Source organism: Danio rerio, chromosome 20 (assembly GCF_052040795.2).
Source record: "Danio rerio strain M-AB ecotype USA chromosome 20, GRCz13ab, whole genome shotgun sequence".
Taxonomy (NCBI): Eukaryota; Metazoa; Chordata; class Actinopteri; order Cypriniformes; family Danionidae; genus Danio; species Danio rerio.
Window position 1 is genome coordinate 9,808,062 of NC_141040.1, and position 18,891 is coordinate 9,826,952.

The 18,891-nt window shown below is 35.5% G+C and overlaps 1 protein-coding gene across 5 annotated transcripts in view; it reads right to left on the bottom strand.

The window, feature by feature from the left end:
* nid2b (nidogen 2b (osteonidogen)) overlaps positions 1-18,520 on the bottom strand; it is a 34,407-nt gene extending 15,887 nt beyond the window's left edge. Inside the window, exons 1-7 of one of the 5 annotated variants that reach the window (XM_087298031.1) lie at positions 18,371-18,520; positions 16,930-17,069; positions 16,111-16,413; positions 14,033-14,256; positions 11,808-12,178; positions 3,608-3,853; positions 3,333-3,533 (exon numbers count right to left, since the gene is read on the bottom strand). In XM_087298031.1, the coding sequence (XP_087154157.1) occupies positions 3,333-3,533; positions 3,608-3,853; positions 11,808-12,178; positions 14,033-14,256; positions 16,111-16,413; positions 16,930-16,950 (1,366 nt within the window). In that variant the 5' untranslated portion in view covers positions 16,951-17,069; positions 18,371-18,520. Of the gene's footprint in view, positions 1-3,332; positions 3,534-3,607; positions 3,854-11,807; positions 12,179-14,032; positions 14,257-16,110; positions 16,414-16,929; positions 17,287-18,370 lie in introns of those variants that run through there. The other 4 variants (XM_087298032.1, XM_087298028.1, XM_087298030.1 and 1 more) reach the window with 4 other exon arrangements.
* Between the last annotated feature and the right edge of the window lie 371 nt (positions 18,521-18,891).

The window sequence follows — 18,891 nt, forward strand, 5'->3', positions numbered from 1 at the left end:
AGAGCTATTCAATTGACAGCCCGCAGTCCGAACCTGGCCCCCGAGGCAATTTGTTTCAGCCCTCCAAATAGTGTGACGAAAATATCAAAACTAAATTTAGTTCAGTTGTAAAAAGGGGTGCTATAGTTATGAAGTGAATTGCGTCTGTTCAATACAGCACAAGCTGCAGTTGAAGGCTTTGCAAGGAGTGAGTCAGGGTCAGGGAGTAACATTAAGGGCCCTATCATACACCCGGCGCAATGTGGCGCAAGGTGTGGTGCAATAGTCTTTTTGTAGTTTCAGCTTGGCGCAAGAGTGGTTTTGAGGCGTTGCGCTACGCTGTTTAAAAATAGCAAATGCATTTGCGCTCAGATGTGCGCCTATAGCTGTTCTGGTCTAAAAAGGAAGGTGTTCTGAGGCGCACTGCTGGCGCGTTGCTATTTTGAGAAACTATAATAGATTTTTCATTAGACCAAAACAAACCCAGTCTAAACTCCGGCGCAGAGTTGCGCCTCGCTTACACACTGCTTAATACGCACAAGAGAGCAATAGGCAAATATCTTTACATATGAAAATATTTAAATATTAAGGAGATATATAGAATATAATAAGAATAGATATAGAATATAAATATAAAGGATTAAAATATTACAAGACATTATTTTCTAGCCTACATAAATATGAAAAACCACTGTTTTTATGTCTTCTTCATCTCGGGAGGCTTTTTCAGTTCATTCATAACAATTTGCTTTTGTATATTGGTATTATTATTAGCAGTATTATTTATTATATCCATATTTATATTTGTTTTATTAAAAACAAGCTTAGATTTGCCCACCTGTCAGGTTTTAGACCATAAGGGGCACAGCATGGGCACAGCACGCGACGCAGCTGGCTCTTAGGTAATGGGAGATGAGACTCTAATTGGTTAACCCTAGTAGCAAAGAATTCTGGCCCAGATTTGGCATAAAGCTGGCACAGCAGGCATTCATCCGGCACTAGCATACAGCATGTGGGCCAAACATGGCCTGGGTTTGGCAGAGGTGGCACCGTCTTTAAGGCGGCACACAAGATTTGGGCCAGATGAAAAACATAGTATTTGGCCCAGATTTAAAAATTTGATAAGTGGGTCATGTGAGTTTGGCCAGTCTTGACCCACATTTAAAATACACTAAAATAATTTTTGAGTGAAGAAAAAAAATTCTACCAATCAGGTCACTTTGAGAAAAAGCGTGCCCATAGTGTGCCTAAAGAGCATCACTCCATGGGTTTATCAATTTCATTGCAATCGTGACACACCAACCTATCTGGCCCAGTTCAGGCCCAGTTATGAGTTATTAACTTGGCTGAGACTTGGCCCAGATATGGTCCGTGTTTGGCCCATGTCTGGGAGCCAGATTTGGTCCAGTCATGTACCGTAATTCACTGCGGCATGTGGGCCAAGCAAAACCTGATTGTGTGGGCCAGAGCTGGGCCAGAGAGATTTTGCTGTGTGGGTTTATTCTCAAAACACACCTATAACTCATTAAGAAAATAAACTCAACCCTTTTAGACCATGCGCTATGGCGCAATGCGGATTTTCACGTCCTTAAATTAGCAAAAAATGCATTGCTTTTGCGCCCTGCGTTTTGCGCTCTGCCCATGGACTGTCAAAATAGAGCCCTAAGCGAGTGGCGCGAGCAGCCAAAAACATTTGGATATGTTTGTAGAAAAGGCCTTTTATTCAATGCACTATCGTTAATAGGGATGCAATGATTAGCCGATTTCACTATAACCGAGCTTAAATTTATTAGGGTTAATTAATCGTAAAGGTTTTTTAACGGCACATTTCTGTTTCATGGAAAATAACTGCTACAACTAAAGTAATGCCAGCTGTGTGCTAATTTAAAGTTCCAAGCTTATATCGAGGCTAATACGCACGCACATTGGATTAAATATAGCAGCAAGCCGCTGACATCTTGCATCTTTTCCACACACAATTTCCAGTTTTCCAATGGAGATGTGCACATATTGGTAGTGGTGCTCGCACAGCTCGCCAGCGGACCGATGCACTCGCGTCCTCCAGGCGTACACAGTAAAAATCCTCATGCTGTAGTGGTGAGAGTTGTGCGTGGCTTTCAGTGCAATGTAAACAAAAGATCCGTTAGACGAATTATTACAAATTATTAAAATCATTATGCATTTAGGAACTTAGATAATAACAACAGTTCATTGAAAGTCTTGGCTAATATATAGCTTAAATTAACATTAGACAAATACTATTTTATTTATTTTAATTTTTATTTATCTATTAATTGTTCAGTCATTTATTTTCATTGTAAAATTATCCCTCATGTTTAAATCAAAAAAAAGGTTTCTTTTATTTCTAAGTCCAAAGAGAGAAATAGAATATTGTTTGTTTTATTAATATTTTGTGCTGTATTTGGTTACTGAGTAGCAACACTTCTCAGTAGCAACACTTCAAAAAAAAAAAAGCAGTTGTCTTGTGATTTTCTAAACTAGTTGTGTTTTGAATTTAATAAATGCATAATAATCATGATTATACTGAAACCATGGTTATTCTTCAGACTATGAATCATACAACCAAAATGTATAATCGTTGCTCCCTTAATTGTTATGCAGTTCAAAACATAACGTGTCTGAATGTAGAAGAAGCCTACTTCAAAGAGCATAGAATCACCAAGAGGTGACACTCTAGTGCGATTTGGGAAACAGCCAAAAGAGGGCACGGCGGCCATTTTGGAATGAAAATTCCAATAGAACAACAGTATACAATAAGTCTGTAAAATAAACTTTTAAAGTGCTAATGATCGTGATAGTAAGTGTTGTAATGTCTTCTTTCAGGTTGTTTCTCAGCTTACATGCGCTTTTTAGATAAATAAAAAAAAAAATAAAGCAGCTGCTTGCCATCGTGACAGCAAAAAGATCCAACGGACGGCCGATCGCTTTCACTCCAAAATGGCGGAATCCGGGGCTGTTGCTGGGCGCTGCTGTTGCAATGGAACGTTCTATTGAGTGTCGCAACTTGGTCATTCTAAGCTCTTTGCCTACTTGAGCAATACACTGATTTTGTTGTGCTCTGAAATACAACATTTAAATATGTTTGTAAAAAAGCCACATTGCACACTGCAGTGATGTTATGTAGTTTCAGAAACAAAATATTAACGTCTTAATGAAGAAAAAGCCAACGTGGGTGTCTTAAGGAGCAAAAATATAATATTTGGGCTCTTATATTGCTGTTGTGTCATCACTTATATTGCAAGTCATAACTCTCCGGCCCCTCATTTGGGATGCTTTTCATGAACTGGCCCCCATGACAAACTAATTGAATAGCGCTCCTTTAGAAGAATTACCTGAATGGTTGTAGTGATAGGTTTCTGTATATGGCAGAATATGAACTTTGGCTCCACTGGGAATGCTAGGTAAATCTCCAATGATGTTAATGTCAAAATTCAAGTGGTTGAATGAATCCATTCCTTGAGCCTCTTGAATAATGATAACACGCTGTCCTTGTGGGCTGAACACCAGCTCTGCTTTATAGAAAAACTCAGCACCTGATAAAAGGTATTGACATGATTAGTGTGAAATAATAAGCAATGGAGCTTCAGATAAGGATAAGCAGTCATACCAGTTATGCTGAAGCCATTTGGATGGTTCTGGAGCTCAAGAGCAAAGAGCCAGCCAAATGTGGAGACCAGCGGGCCCACAGCCATCAGAGCCCAGCCCACCCTAGCTGGGACAGGACTGATGGAGACATACACACGACCTTCTCCCACCACCGCAAAGCCATGGAGGTCCACACTGTTTAGCTGAACTTTAGTGCCCCCAACAGAAACATGGCCACTCAGCTTTCCACTCAAAGGTTGAGAAATACCTGTAAAACAGACTTATTTTACATTTGCATTATTGCTGGCATCACAGTCAAACATACAGTATATAAAAAGGTCCTTGTTGCACCTGATGATCATGGCCTGGGGATATAAATTCACAAAATGTGTAGTTAATATTAAAAATCAGATGACTAGTAACTTTAAAAAAAAAAGTTTTTTTACCAAATTTAGAAAAAAGGGGGGGTTTAATTATTGGATCAGACATCTCTCAGGCACATTCCTTTGTTAAAGATGGTTATTTGATAGGCCACATCTTGAGCATTTGTGACAAAAAAAAAAAAAAAAAAACCTATAATAATTCACAAACTATGACATACACTCCCAATCTCTGTTTCGAAAAAGCCAGTTTAAGCATTTCATATCCCAAGGCAGGACTATTGTAGTGCATTATTCATTTATTTATTTATAATTTTTTTTTAACAGGAAAAGATTAAAAGATAATAGGGCCTGATCAGCATGAATGCTGTTTTTCAGCAGGTTCCTGCTCTGCAGAACATAAAAAAACAGGCAGACATCTCATCCATCAACACAGTACAAACAATCACCAAACATATAAGATAGAGAAAAGCAGGCTACTATCTCAGTGGCTACAGCGATAGTTGACCATTAGATGACGAGCATGTGATATTTTAAAAAGTCTCATTGTTGGTATTGTTTTTAGATGTTGTGGGATCTCATTCCAGGCTTTTGTGAATACATAAAAGAAAGATCTCTGTCCATAACAGTTTTTTTAAAGCCATTAATGGCAAACATCCATATGTTGCAGATCTGGTGGAACGATCAGTCCTTGTGTTAAGTTTTGGTACCAAAGCAAAAAGGGCTGCTGGGGTAGCGCTATTTAAAACTTCATAGTACAGTTTAATCCCTGCGTTCATAATGTAGTTTTGAAATGTTAACGCATTAGAGAGTGATAAAGCAAAACAGTGATGTGTCCATCCAGAAAGTCTGTTGTGGATCTAATAGGCCCTATTGTACACTCTGGCTACAAGATATCATTTGTTGTGAGAGACCAAACAGGCAAACATCAAGACAAGGTAGACAAGATTATGGCATGAAGATCAGTTTTTGAAACCGAAAAAGACAAATTTGTCGTAATTTTCCCATAAACAAATAGCCTTTGTTTCAGTTTTTTATAAACATTTTGAACATGGTTACAATAAGTGAGGAGAGAGTCCATAGTCCAAATATTAATATGTTGATACAATGTAAAGTTTTTGATTTGAGAAAGTAATGGCATATGGATAATTTTTAGTGAATAAATGAGTAATATGCATACATTCTGTTTTTTTAATGTTAATAGTCAAATGATTGTCTTGCAGTCACTGATGTAAATGCTACCACTAATGTAAAAGATCTGCATTTAATTTATTGTTAATTGTGTCTGGACTTGATCCAGTCACAGATATATTTCAGCAGCTGAGTGACATGCTAAACATGCTGATTCACATTATCACTGGTAACAGGTAATGCTTGAAATAGAAATGTCATGTCTGTTGTCATAGGGTGCATGAATTATGTTGGGTTTCCACTTTTTTTCTTGTGCTTAAAAGTTAAAACGGCCCTCCTGTGAATTGTCAGTCACTGAAATCGGCCCACTGCCAATTTCAGTTTGAGACCCCTGTGATAGAAAAACTTAAAAATAATTGCTTTGCAAAATGATTTACTGTTTCAAAAGGTTCAAAACCTACTGGTTAAAACTGTGTAAATGCAAAAAAAAAAACAAAAAAAAAAAAACATGCTATTGAATTGCAAACTTTAAATCGAAAATATAACCTATAAATGCACCTAATATAATTAAAACCAGACAGCATCTGCTGACAATTTTTGCTATTTCTGTGCAGAATTTTGTAAAAAAAACTGTGGATTTATGCGGAATGATTTTGGGAGGATCATAACTAAAACCTTAATATATAAAATAAAAAAAAAATACCTTTTTAACTTTTATTTAATGTTTACAATGCAAATCCAATTCGATCCACTTTATTTGGTAAACAAAGCAAGTCTCATATAATATATTCTAAAGTCAGAAAATATTACTTTAGAAACGATATTGTAAATAAATCATATGAATCACATTTTCATATTAGTCAATAACATTACTGAAATTGATTTAAAAACTGAATAAATAAATTTACACAAATTTACACAAGTAAATAAATAGAATCAATGATGGGCTAAAAATCTGCAGAATTCTGCGCGCGCAGATTCTGTGTGGGCCTACTTATCATCTAATATTTTAAACTATTAAGGCCCTGCATAATATGTGTTATTTTATACATTTTAAGTCTTATATTGTCACAGTTTATGAATCAGTACTCTCATTCTGTTGTTGTGTTCCTTGAGTGGGTGTGTTTGTTTACCTTTTCCCCTGACAGTGTGCGGACAATCATCTGACTCATTATAGCTACAGCTGCAACCTGTTAAGACTGGCTGTTTAAGGACTTCGTTTACTAGTCTTAAGCATTCAGTCTGTTCATGTGTCTGTCCTGTTTCCTCAGGTCTCACCCTGCAGTCAAGTGCTGATTTTTGTGAGATTCGTACGCTGCCATCGCCTGGCTTCTGGCTACCTGCTGTCCTGTTGATTTCTTCTATGAACTAGTCAAACTTTCATTTGCAATTGGATCCAGTCTAATAGACTTTGTGACATAAAGAGTTCAGATGAAAAAGCCTCTAAATGTCAACTGAATATTCGGAAAAGCATTTTTTTAGCCTCCTGTGTTTATATTTATTTATTTCTCTTTAAAGGCAATAAAAATAACATATTCATCACCATAAATGTGAAATTACTGAACTTGCACAAAGCAGCCTGTGGAAAAAGAAAAAAACTCATTTCAGAAGAACATTTCAGACAGCATTCAGAGGCTTTTGCATCTGAACTCTTCATATGTTGTTTGTTCCATGGTGGGCTCTGCTAAGAAAGAGACTATTAACTAATATTATTCCCTTTTATTTTTCAAATGCCTCAAAATGTCTACAAACTAGTAAATCTGATCCAATATCAGTTAAAAACTTTGAAACTTGTTCAGTGATTCGGCACTGGGGGCGATCTATCATTGGATTGTATTTATTTTATTAGATCACCACCCAGTATTGAAATATTAAGTTTTCTAAATGTTTGTAAACTGTAATGATGTAACAAAGCCAAGTTTACTAAAATCACATGACCTTGACAATTTGATATGCGCTTTAAACCACCCACATATAGGGTTGGGTACCAAAACCTGGTGCCATTATTGAACCAGTACCCTTGTAACTGGTATGTACCAGATCAAATCAGCATATGAAATATAGTGCTGCGACAAGGACATACGAAGCATCAAGAGGTGCATCAAAGGCACACATAGGGACACATCATCTCTAAACATTTAATTCTAAAAAACTTTGAGGAATACGGACAGGCGATGTCAGGCGTTTGTTCTTGTTGTTTAGGGAACTGACGCACACAACCCACATGGTACAGCGTGCAAGATTTGAGATATCACAAATATTATGATATCTTTGACAATTCAAACATGAGCTGAAAACAGAGACAAATTGACTTCACAACTCAGCTGGTGGGAATGCGGGAAAAGACCAGTTCCCCACCTTTGCTCCATTTAAATTTGAATCCACTGAAACGCCTTTGTTCTACCACCCCCTCTACACACTGTACTCATACAGTATGACCATTTCAAAGTCTGAATGTTCTATGTCAATGGTTCCCAACCTTTTTCTTTGGGGGCCCCCCCATGAACATATACAAACATTGGAGCCCCCCCACCATATAAATACACATGCACGCACACACATATGTACTGTTTATATCAGTGGTTCCCAACCTTTTTCTTTGGGCTACAGTATATATATATATATATATACTGTATGTGTGTGTTTGTGTAATATTAATATATACGTAATATGTATAGAAAATATAAATTAATCACTTTTAACTTGTCTTGGGCTTCAATAAAACTAATCTTTGTCTAATCTTTTTCTTCGCCTCTGAAGAACCACTGCATTTACGTTTCTCTGCCATTTTTGTTTTGATTTTGCCTTTACGACGCGTTGGACAAGCACATTGCGTGAGCAAAATTTAAATAATTATTTAAAGTTATTTATTTTAATTATTTTTACTATTATGTTGGAATTTTAAGCATGTTTTGATTTTGATTTTTTTTAGTATTTGAAAATACATATATAATAGTAGGGCTGCTTGATTTTGGGAAAATCATAATAACGATTATTTTGGTCATAATTGTAATCACGATTATTCAAAACGATTATCAGTTAAAGTCAAAATTATTAGCGCTCCTGAGAATTTTTTTTTTTAGAAATATTTCCCAAAATTATGTTTAACAGAGCAAGGAATTTTAACAGTATTTCTTATAATATTTTTCTTCTAGGCTTATTTGTTTTATTTTAGCTAGAATAATAACAGGCTTAAATATTTTGAAACCAATTTAACTTCAATATTATTAGCCCCCTTATGCAATATATATTTTTGATTGTCTGCAGAATAAACTACTGTCATACAATGACTTGCCTTATTACCCTAATTAAGCCTTTGAACCGCACTTTAATCTGAATGTTTGTATTTTGAAAAATATCTAGTAAAATATTATGTACTGTCATCATAGCAGAGATAAAAGAAATAAGTAATTAGAAACGAGATATCAAAACTAATATGTTCAGAAATAAGTAAAAAAAAATCTTCTTTCCATTAAACAGAAATTGGGCTGGAAAATGGTTGCTAATATTCAGGAGGGCTAATAATTCTGACTTCAAGTGTATACATGCAGTTATTTCCACCTTGCAAAGGAAAGAGAAATAAATACAATAGAATAAAAATATTAAACAAACTGTGATTTAAGCATCTTCACTGTAAGAAAAACACTTTAGCTACAGTAGTCCTTCAGTCAAGACTAGTGAGGGATTTTGTCATTGTTTGATTAATGATAAAAACAGGCGGTAGCAGGAATATTTCTCGCTGTCTCTTTAATGGTTTCTCTTTCACGTCCTTTGATCCTCAACTCGTTTGTTTATTACACAAATGAGGGTTAATATAAATAATCACTAAACACCGCGTTTTGACACCTATTTGACCATTAATGCGCTCACGTTACGATGACTTTAGATGTCTGCGCTCCGCTGCTCGTCTCAGTGTGTGAATGAGAGTGAATGCTGACCGGCCGCATGCTTCTGACTGCGGGTGCTTGCTGCACACACAAATAAGCACGCAGTCTTTCGCGCTTTTAGAAGCAACAAATGTGAACAACTGGAAAGGGGATGGTTTATGATGCAATAAACTTTATCTTGATTAATGCTTTTTTAATAATCGTTTGAAATCGAAACCGGATTTTCGATTAATTGTACAGCCCTATAAAATAGTGGAGCATTTTTATGCCTTTTTCTACCTCAACACTTATCCTCTCCCGCGCCCCCCTTGTGAACTCTGGCGCCCCCCTTAGGGGGGCGCGGACCCCAGGTTGGGAACCACTGTTCTATGTCAACCCAAGTGACTTTATCTATCATGTTTGATATCATTTGAAATGTCTCAGTGCGACTGGTACAAAGATCTCATTCCCTCAGAAATAGACATAATCAAAACATTAAATATATAACTTCAGGTATCTTTTGACCACTGTGAAGGGTGTGCCTTTCTTACAGGCAGCACTAAATGCAAATGCCTTTTGTTATTCACACACCCCTTTCCTTGGGCGGATTCTTGGATTACTTAAGGGAAGATTTGAAAAATGTTCTGGGCGATCCTGTTATCCAGATCTGCTCATAGCGTGGAACTTCATGTTCCACGCTATGTATATTTTAAAGTCAGGTATGCATCTTTTAATCTTGGATTTATCTTTGAGAATTTGATGTCTTGTATGAATAATAATACAATGTGTATAATATAATAATACACATTTACCTGGCTAATAAATTATGTTTTGAATTATTCAAAGAGGGTTTATGTTATTATCTCTAATAGATTACGTTAAACCAATAGCACCACAAGCCTCTGTACAGGTCGGACTAAGACATGTTAGACGGAGCAGTGTGGCACGCTATACAATGTCCTCAGAGCTCTGACATATTGACATTATTTCAAGTATACTTAGACTGTAAAAGGCCAATGATGGGCTTTCTATTTAGAACAACAAAATATTTTTGAGACCAATCTAAATGTGGGTAAGTTAGGCCTTCATCTACAAACTTATACTATATACAGTTGAAGTCAGAATTATTAGCCCCCCTGAATTATTATCACTCCTGTTTATTTTTCCCCCCAATTTCTGTTTAATGGAGGGAAGATTGTTTCAACACATTTCTAAGCATAATAGTTTTAAAAACCTATTTCTAATAACTGATTTATTTTATCTTTGCCATGCTGACAGTAAATAATATTTAACTTGATATTTTTCAAAACACTTCTACACAGCTTAAAGAGACATTTAAAGGCTTAACTAGGTTAATAAGGTGTATTAGGCAGGTAAGGGTAATTAGGCAAGTTATTCTATAACAATGGTTTGTTCTGTACACTATCGAAAAAAAAATTGCTTAAAGGGGCTAATAATTTTGTCCCAAAAATATTTAAAAAAAAAATTAAAAACTGCTTTTATTCTAGTCGAAATAAAACAAATAAGACTTTTTCCAGAAGAAAAAATATTATCAGACATACTGTGAAAATTTCCTTGCTCTTTTAAATACCATTTGGGAAATATTTAAAAAAAAAAAAAAAAAAATCAAAAGGGGGGTAATAATTCTGACTTCAACTGTAAATCATATGGTGATTATTCAAAGTTCTCGATTCTTTAGTAATGATTATGGTATGACTAAAATAGTTTGTCTTGATTCAGTAGATAACAGATCTATGGGGACCACATAAAATATCCTAAATAGAGTAAGTAGGGTTCATATCAGATTTTAACATCTGGGCTAAATACTACATTGACATCTGGACCAGGTCATGCCTGCCACCTTAGGCCGTACTCACACTAGGTACAGTTGCCTCGAAGCACGCTTGTCCCCCCTCCCGTCTTCTCCGACGGCCCGCACTCACACCATATTGGGCCTCGGCACGCTTACGTCATCGCTGCTGCGCTGTTCAGTGAGAAGCGCTCTCTCAGTCAGCAGCATAGAGGAGATTTCTCTAGTTATATCAGTCATTTAATATGCAGTGACATGCAGTTAAATATTTCGCCAAACAGTCCTTAGGGATGCGGTGACACGCAGTCTGATATTTCGCCGAACAGATCCGCCACTTTTGGCGCTCATAAACAATAATAAAGCCCTCGTGCTGCAGGAATAAGGTTTGCTTAAGCTGCGCAGCTGTCGTGCTGTGAGGAGTTCTCGTCTTTAATAAACTACGGCAGTTTGCGTTCACTGAACAGTAAGAATGATTAATAAATCTATATGAAACAGCCCCTTAAAAGTCACGTCTCGCTTTCAGTTTCGGGCTTTGGCGCGTTTTGCACTCACACACAAGCATACCGCGCCAAATCCCAAGTGAACCGCGCTCAGGCACACCTCTTCCAACCGGGCCAGGGCCGGCCAAGTGAACCATGCTTGAGCCCGATTCAGCGCATTCACACTTCTCAAACAATCCGGGAAACGGGCCTGGGCACGGTACTAATGGCATAGTGTGAGTAGGCCCTTAAAGGCAGTGCCACCTCTGCCTCTGTGTGCCAGTGCCGTATGAATGCCAGCTGTGCCAGTTTTAGGCCAAATCTGAGCCATAATTTTTTGCTACTTGGGCACTAATTTAAAATAAAAAGCATTCATAAAGGTTTCAAAGGTTCATAAAGCAGTGCTTCGAAAGCAGAAATCACTAATTACAAAACCCTAAACTGTGTCGTCTATGTTCACCTGCTTTAACACAATCTGCATTGTATAAAGTGCTAAAGAAATAAAAATGACCTGACTTGACAGTCACAAGAAATTAAAAAAAATAAATAAACTCACCCATGGGTAAACAATGTCTGCCATTGCCATAGTAGCCGGTTCTGCAGTAACAGCATGGCCCAGTTGGGTAGTCTGTGCAGTATCCATCCACAGAGCAGAATCTCAGGTGCAAACCACACATTTTGGTTACATTGACTTGTTGTAGTTCTTGGTTTGGTTTTAAGGGCTGTTGAACAAGTGAAGCTGGATTGTCCACCTGAGGCTCAGAAGCAGATTCATCTGCAGTTGTATTTGATTTTGTGGTTCTTTGAGTGGTTTTGTAACCCATAGAGTCAGACTTGGTGACAGAAGCAGGAACTATATTCTGAAAAGGGAAGCGGCTGGATCCGATGTGGAAAATCCACAGTCCGCTTATTCCCGTGTTCCCCTCCCTGGGGTTTGCAAAAGTGGAAATGAATAATAAGGTTTAATCTGCTGCCTGTAGTTACTGCATCATGTTAAATAATAAGTTAAAAAGTAATTCTGTTACAGCATTTATAATACCATGGTACTGTAAGGTCTCATTTGTCAACATTAGTTAATGCATGACTGAAAAAATCACTAGTAAGTTGGTTAAGACATTTGTTAATCTCTGTTAATGCTTTAATGAAAATTAAAGTTGTTCATTGTTTATGTTAATTAGAGTTTTTTTTTTTTTTAACACATGCAGTGTTTTTGGTTAAAAGAAACTTAAATGTATAGTTCAGGCATTTCAGATAGCCTTTAATCATTTAAAAATAACCTGAAAACTGAATATTTATCTCATCATTTTTATATGATTTTGTCAGGGAATTTTTAGTTTGAAACAAAGCACTGTATTACATACAAAAATACACACATGTACACATGCATATATAGTTAAAGTCAGAATTATTAAACCCCCTGAATTATTTGGTTCCCTGTTTATTTTTTGCTTAATTTCTGTTTAACGGAGAGAAAACATTTTCAACACATTTCTAAAAATAATAGTTTAAAAACTCATTTCTAATAACTGATTTATTTTATCATTGCCATGATGACAGTAAATAATATCTGACTAGATATTTTTCAAGACACTTCTATATAGCTTAAAATGACATTTCGTCATCTTGGAATTATAAGGTTCTATGTGCGTTCTGAATGATTTTGAGATATTGAGCTTCAAAGTTTTTGCATTCCATAGCAAACAGTGTGTGTGTGACATTTCTTTTTTAAAATAAAAACTCTTAAAATGTAAAAAGCGTATATATACAGGTATATAAAATCCAATAATGTAAGTAAGTTGTCATTTAATAAAAATATGTCAATAACTCAATTTTGACAAAAATGCCAGACAGAACCTTATAATTCTAAGTTGACGATTTAAAGGCTTAACTAGGTTAATTAGGCAAGTTAGCGTGATTAGGCAAGTTATTGTATAATGATGTTGACTATTGAAAAAATATAGCTTAAAGGAGCTAATAATATTGACTAATATAATAATAATATTATTATTTTTTTAAACTGAAATAAAACAAATAAGACTTTCTCCTGAAGAAAAAACAATATATATATATATATATATATATATATATATATATATATATATATATATATATATATATATATATATATATCAGACATACTGTGAAAATTTCTTTGCTCTGTTAAACCTTATTAGGTAAATATTTAAAGGAAAAAAAAATGAAGGGGATTTAATAATTCAGATTTCAACTGTACAATGACCCAAAAAGATTTCCATATAGTTTCAAACTGCTAAAATGCCAGTATAGGTCACTATGTTAAAGTAGAGATCAAGGTCCTATAATGCAATTCAGAATTTGTAAATAAATAAATAAATGGGGTTAAAAAATAAGCAAATAAACATGACGTTAACATTTTAGCCATGGGCTAAAAGTATGTACTTATTGAGTTTTGCAATAATAATCTCGGTTGAGGTGCACTGTGAAATGCCACGTAGATAACTAATGCTGACAAATGAAATAGACCTATCCAAGTTTGTATTCTTTATCCACACAATGTCACTATATACTCATTCTCTCCTGTATTACCTTGACCATTCAATCATTAAGCAATTAAGTTTTCTAATACATATTACATTGTACAATATGTAATATATGTATCTACCATTCTAAGAATAAATAATTAACATAAAAATAAATTTTAATAGTTAAAATATTTAAGGGTTATTAAAATGGATAAATATTAACAAATCATTTTGCAATGCAGAAATGCAAAGGATAAGAATTAGGTCATCCTTCACTGACCTATAGAGGTTGATGTTCTCTTCAGAGCCAGGCAGACTGTAAGACAGCTCTCCTGTGGTCGATGTATCGCCTCTATTAAAACCAGCCTGCAGTTTGACATCTCCTTTTGACATGTTAGCATAATTGTGACTGATATTTAGCATCTGCTGCTCATCCTCAGGATACAGGAACAAGGCAAATGTATCTGATTTATTACCAGCCAACACAACCTGGAAACTGGTCACCTGCATATAGGTCAGAACAGTGGTTCACTTCAAACACTTTGGCTCATTTTACAAGTTTCCAGTTCAACACTTGAGTTTTAGCATTTTTAGCTGATCTCCAGAGTCTGGCGGGAGCACTTTTAGCTTAGCTTAGCATAAATCATTTAATCAGATTAGACCATTAGCATCTCGCTCAATTTCTTTTTTTTAAAGTTTAGATCATTTTCCTATTTAAAATTAGCAATTTCATTGTGTACGAAGAATGATGGAAACTAAAAGATGTCTTTCTAGGATTTTCTAGGAACTATCTGGCTAGGAACTATATTCTCATTCCAGCGTAATACTTCGCTGCTGTGCCATGCACTAAAAACAAACAAGTAAGTTGAACGTTACTAAACTGAATTTGTTTGTTTAAAGTTAGCTCATATAAATTGTTTGCAATCAGTTACCTTAAAGAAAATGTGTAAATCCAATGAATATTTTTATTTATAGTGTGTCTGCAGCAGGCACAATTGCATATTGAAATTTGGGTCCCACTTTATAATCGCTTTTACATGTGAACTTACATGGTAACTAGGTGTGTCAGTAGTACGTAACTACAGTGTATATATATACTGGTAACCTACATAGTATTTACTTGTGTAATACTGGTGTAACTACACACTTGTAACAACCTATTAAATAGTATGTGGAAGTTCAAATGTGTAACAGGACATTGCTAACAACACTAAGAAAGAACACATCTGTAACAAGAACAATGTAAGTGCATTGCGTAACAACAATATGTACTTCCAGGTGTTTTCCCACTCCCACACCTGTTTGCATACCATTTTCTAGTGAACATTGTGTGGTAGAACTAATGCTGCATTAGATAGTTTCACCATGTGATACCAGTGTACCTACATGGTAACTCCACAGGAACTGTTCACTCAATATAAAGTGTAAAATGGTCTCAAATTAAAGACTACAAAATAACTGAGAGAACATTTAAAATTCATTCAGTGGCACTACTGGCTGGGAAGGTGAAATAGTAAAGTTGCCTTAGCACAGCTGATCCATGACATTAGAAAAGCATACCGGGTTCATCAAAAATATATATGCCATTTCCCCCCTCTTTTTATTTCTTCAGATTCTAAAATTTCTTGATAATGCAAACAATTAACTTGTTTTAATAAAGGCATAGCTTACTCAAAGTACTTGTGTAAAACACTATGTTGCAGAGTAAAATCAAATATGTTCATCCCGCTGTGGCGACACTGGATTAATAAAGGTTCTAAGCCGAAAAGAAAATGACTGAATGAGTTCTTGTGGAGTTCCCATGTAAGTACACTGGAATCACAAGGTGAAACCTTCTAATGCAGCATTACTTCTGCCATACAATGTACACAAAAAGATGGTGTGCAAACAGGTGTGGGAGAGGGAAAACACCTGCAAGTACATGTTGTTACAGAACGCACTTAAATTATTCTTGATACAGATGTGTACTTTCTTAGTGTTGTTATGTCCTGTTACACATTTGAACTTACACATACTATTTAGTGGGTTGTTACAAGTGTGTAGATACACCAGTATTACACAAGTAAATACCATGTACCAGTTAGTACATACACTGTAGTTACATGCTACTTACACACCTATTTACCATGTAAGTTCACAGGTATAAGCGACTATTAAGTGGGATCGAAATGCAAATGGTCTAATTTGGATCCCACCACACCAGACGATTGACTGAATGGTTTCAAAATAGTAAAACTTGATTGTTTAACTCCACTTACATAAAAAATTAGTCTATTTTTTTTTCGAAAAGAAAAGTGTAGTGTTCTATAACCAATCAGAATCAAAATGCCTCAAAATACAAGATAAACAATATATTACACAATGCGTAAATGGGACCTGAAGGAGCTTCTCCACTTCACATTCAATGTTGTCCCATGTGGCGATGACTGTGTGGCTGGACTTGAATGCAGAACCAGTGAAACCATGCTGAACCATGTCAGAAGCCCGGTTTAATACATTTATTGACTCGTCCACACGGTAAAACACAGATCCTTTCTCTTGTCCTGAACTAAAGTCTGTCAGGAAAGGTGCGATGGCAGAGAAACTCAGAGGAAAGGTGCTTCCTAGATACTGGCTCTCTTCAGGAGGAGGCTGAAGGGATAAAAAGCCATTTGTGGAAACCTGTAGAAGAAAGAATTTAGCATTTTAAAGTCCAAACCGAAAGCTGCAGACTTTTATTTCAATATAATGACATTTCCTACTGAGGTTAAATACTGAGTAGAGGGAGGTTTATTTTTGCACTCTTCCTCTCATCTTTCACTCACAGTAAACTATCGGTTGAAGGGGCATGGATAATCATATTTCATCCAAGAATTTAATGAAGATGACCAAATCAAGTCATTTTAGTGGATTAGTTTGCATAGATTAATTGTTATTTTAAGGTGCTATGACTAAAAATGTATGCTAAATGCTTTTTTTTTAGGTGAAATGATTGCCATACAACGGCCAATTGCATTTTATATTGTAGACTTGACATGTTTTATATGTTTATTGAGTCTGGTTGCACATGTGGTTTTATTTACTTAAGCAAAAAACTTAATGCTACCAAAAGTACCACCACACAGACACAGACACACGCACACACACACACGTGACACATTTAAATGTAATAGCAAAGAGCAAAATCATGTAGCTTACATAAAGAATGTTGAACTGCATGTCGTAGAACTGTAATGGCTTTTTTATCTTCAGGGCTGCGGACACTTCATCGTCACCTTCCTGAAGAACTGAATCCCCTTCAGATATTCCAAAAGGGAAAAGTCTCTCCTTTTGAATCGCTTTCATAAAACGAACATTTGTTAAAAGTACAGCTAAAATCCAGCAGTTCTTCATTTCGAGAGGGAGCAGTGTGCGCCTTAAATGAAATTGTCCCCGAAGAAGTTCATGAGATGTGACGATGTGGTGATCTTAAATGAAAGGATGCCTTAACCAAAGACCACAAAACTACCAAAACATCTAAAGAAGGGTTTCAGGCTGATGCAAAGCATCCAGTGCACAGATGTGATCCGATTTTGAATAGAAAAGGATTTGTGCAAAGAAACAACAAAGCTTTATAGATAACATAACTGTCATAATTATTTATATTGACGTAAATGATGATCACTTTAGAATATTATAAAAATATGAATAGATGATGAATATAATTAACACAAGTTTACCGTTTTTCGCCATTTTACTACTGTAAACATGTAACAAACTGTAAGTACATACCAATGTTTTTAATGCTTTTTTGACATTGGACACTATCATATGTGCATTTCACAAACTCTCTCTCTCTGTTAGTTGAGTTTGACAGGGTTTGGACTGGGTTGTGGTTAAATGTAAAAGCAAAACAACTCAAGCCTAGTTTACACTACAAGACTTTAAACATCGGCAGATTGCTGTGCTGTTTACACTACATGACTTGATTTTAGGTGCGTTCGACTTCATGCAGCGCTGTGCAGATTGATTGAATTTTAAGATCGGTCTTAAATTGGTGCATGCTGGTTCGAAATTTGGTCCGGATTGATGCTGCGCTGCCGCCATGTGACTGTCACATGATGTGGCATCAAATACCATGACTGCGCTCCGTGATTAGTCAACTAATTCAGCTGGTGCAGCATCTGAAAGAGCGACTGCTGGAACTGAGATGACAACACCTAACACAATTGGCCGAGTTCACCGCATGACAACAACCACGTGTGTTTAGGGTATATTATTAGATAAATTCCGATTCACATATTTCAAAACAAACAATTCACTTTTCATGCCATCTCTATCTTATACATCTCTATACAAACAATGCTTAGTAAAAGACTACAAATATTTTTTATACCGACTATTTACTACATTCAGCTCCATGAATCATTTGAGTTTTATATTTTAGTTAATAACCTAAATATTAATTCAAATTTGGCCTTCAAACTTGTAATAAAGTAATTATTATTATTTATCCTGCCACCCTAACAGTTTCTTAACAAATTATGTTAAAAAACTATTTTATTAAATAATTATTAAGGTATTTATATGATTATAAAATATATATTTTATTTCCTGTCAAGTGGTTTATACACAAGTTTTAAAAGTGACAATGATGTACCTTGCTCTTTCTGGGAAACGTCTACTTCTTTGTCATTTTGTTCAATCTTTTTGGATTAACCTTTTAAACTCCAGTGCTATTTTGGGATTTCCGCCTGGATTTTGCGTACCCAAATTTGAAAGCTATAACCAAATCGAAATGCAGAGGTGTAAATGCAAAAATTTGGTATAATTTTAAAGAAAACCCTTTGAATTTTCATAAAACACTATTGAAAGTGTATAAAAAATCTGTATATGTTGTCTGTGTTATAATAAACACCCCAAAAAAGCTTTTGTATTTTTTTAATAAACTCAAATTTGAAAGTGTAGCTTTTAGGTTCCATGTGGTCTAGGTAGCTGTAATTAACTTTGGTGGTTTAATGTCTGTAATCACAGGAAAAAAGAAAATGTCTCTACCATAATCTATGCAAAAGGTATTGTATTCCAACTGATGAGAGGTGTTTTACAAGCCACAGGGATAATTTTTTTTTTTGTTTTTGATTTCACTATTCTTTTGTTTGATCTAACATAATTCACTGTGTT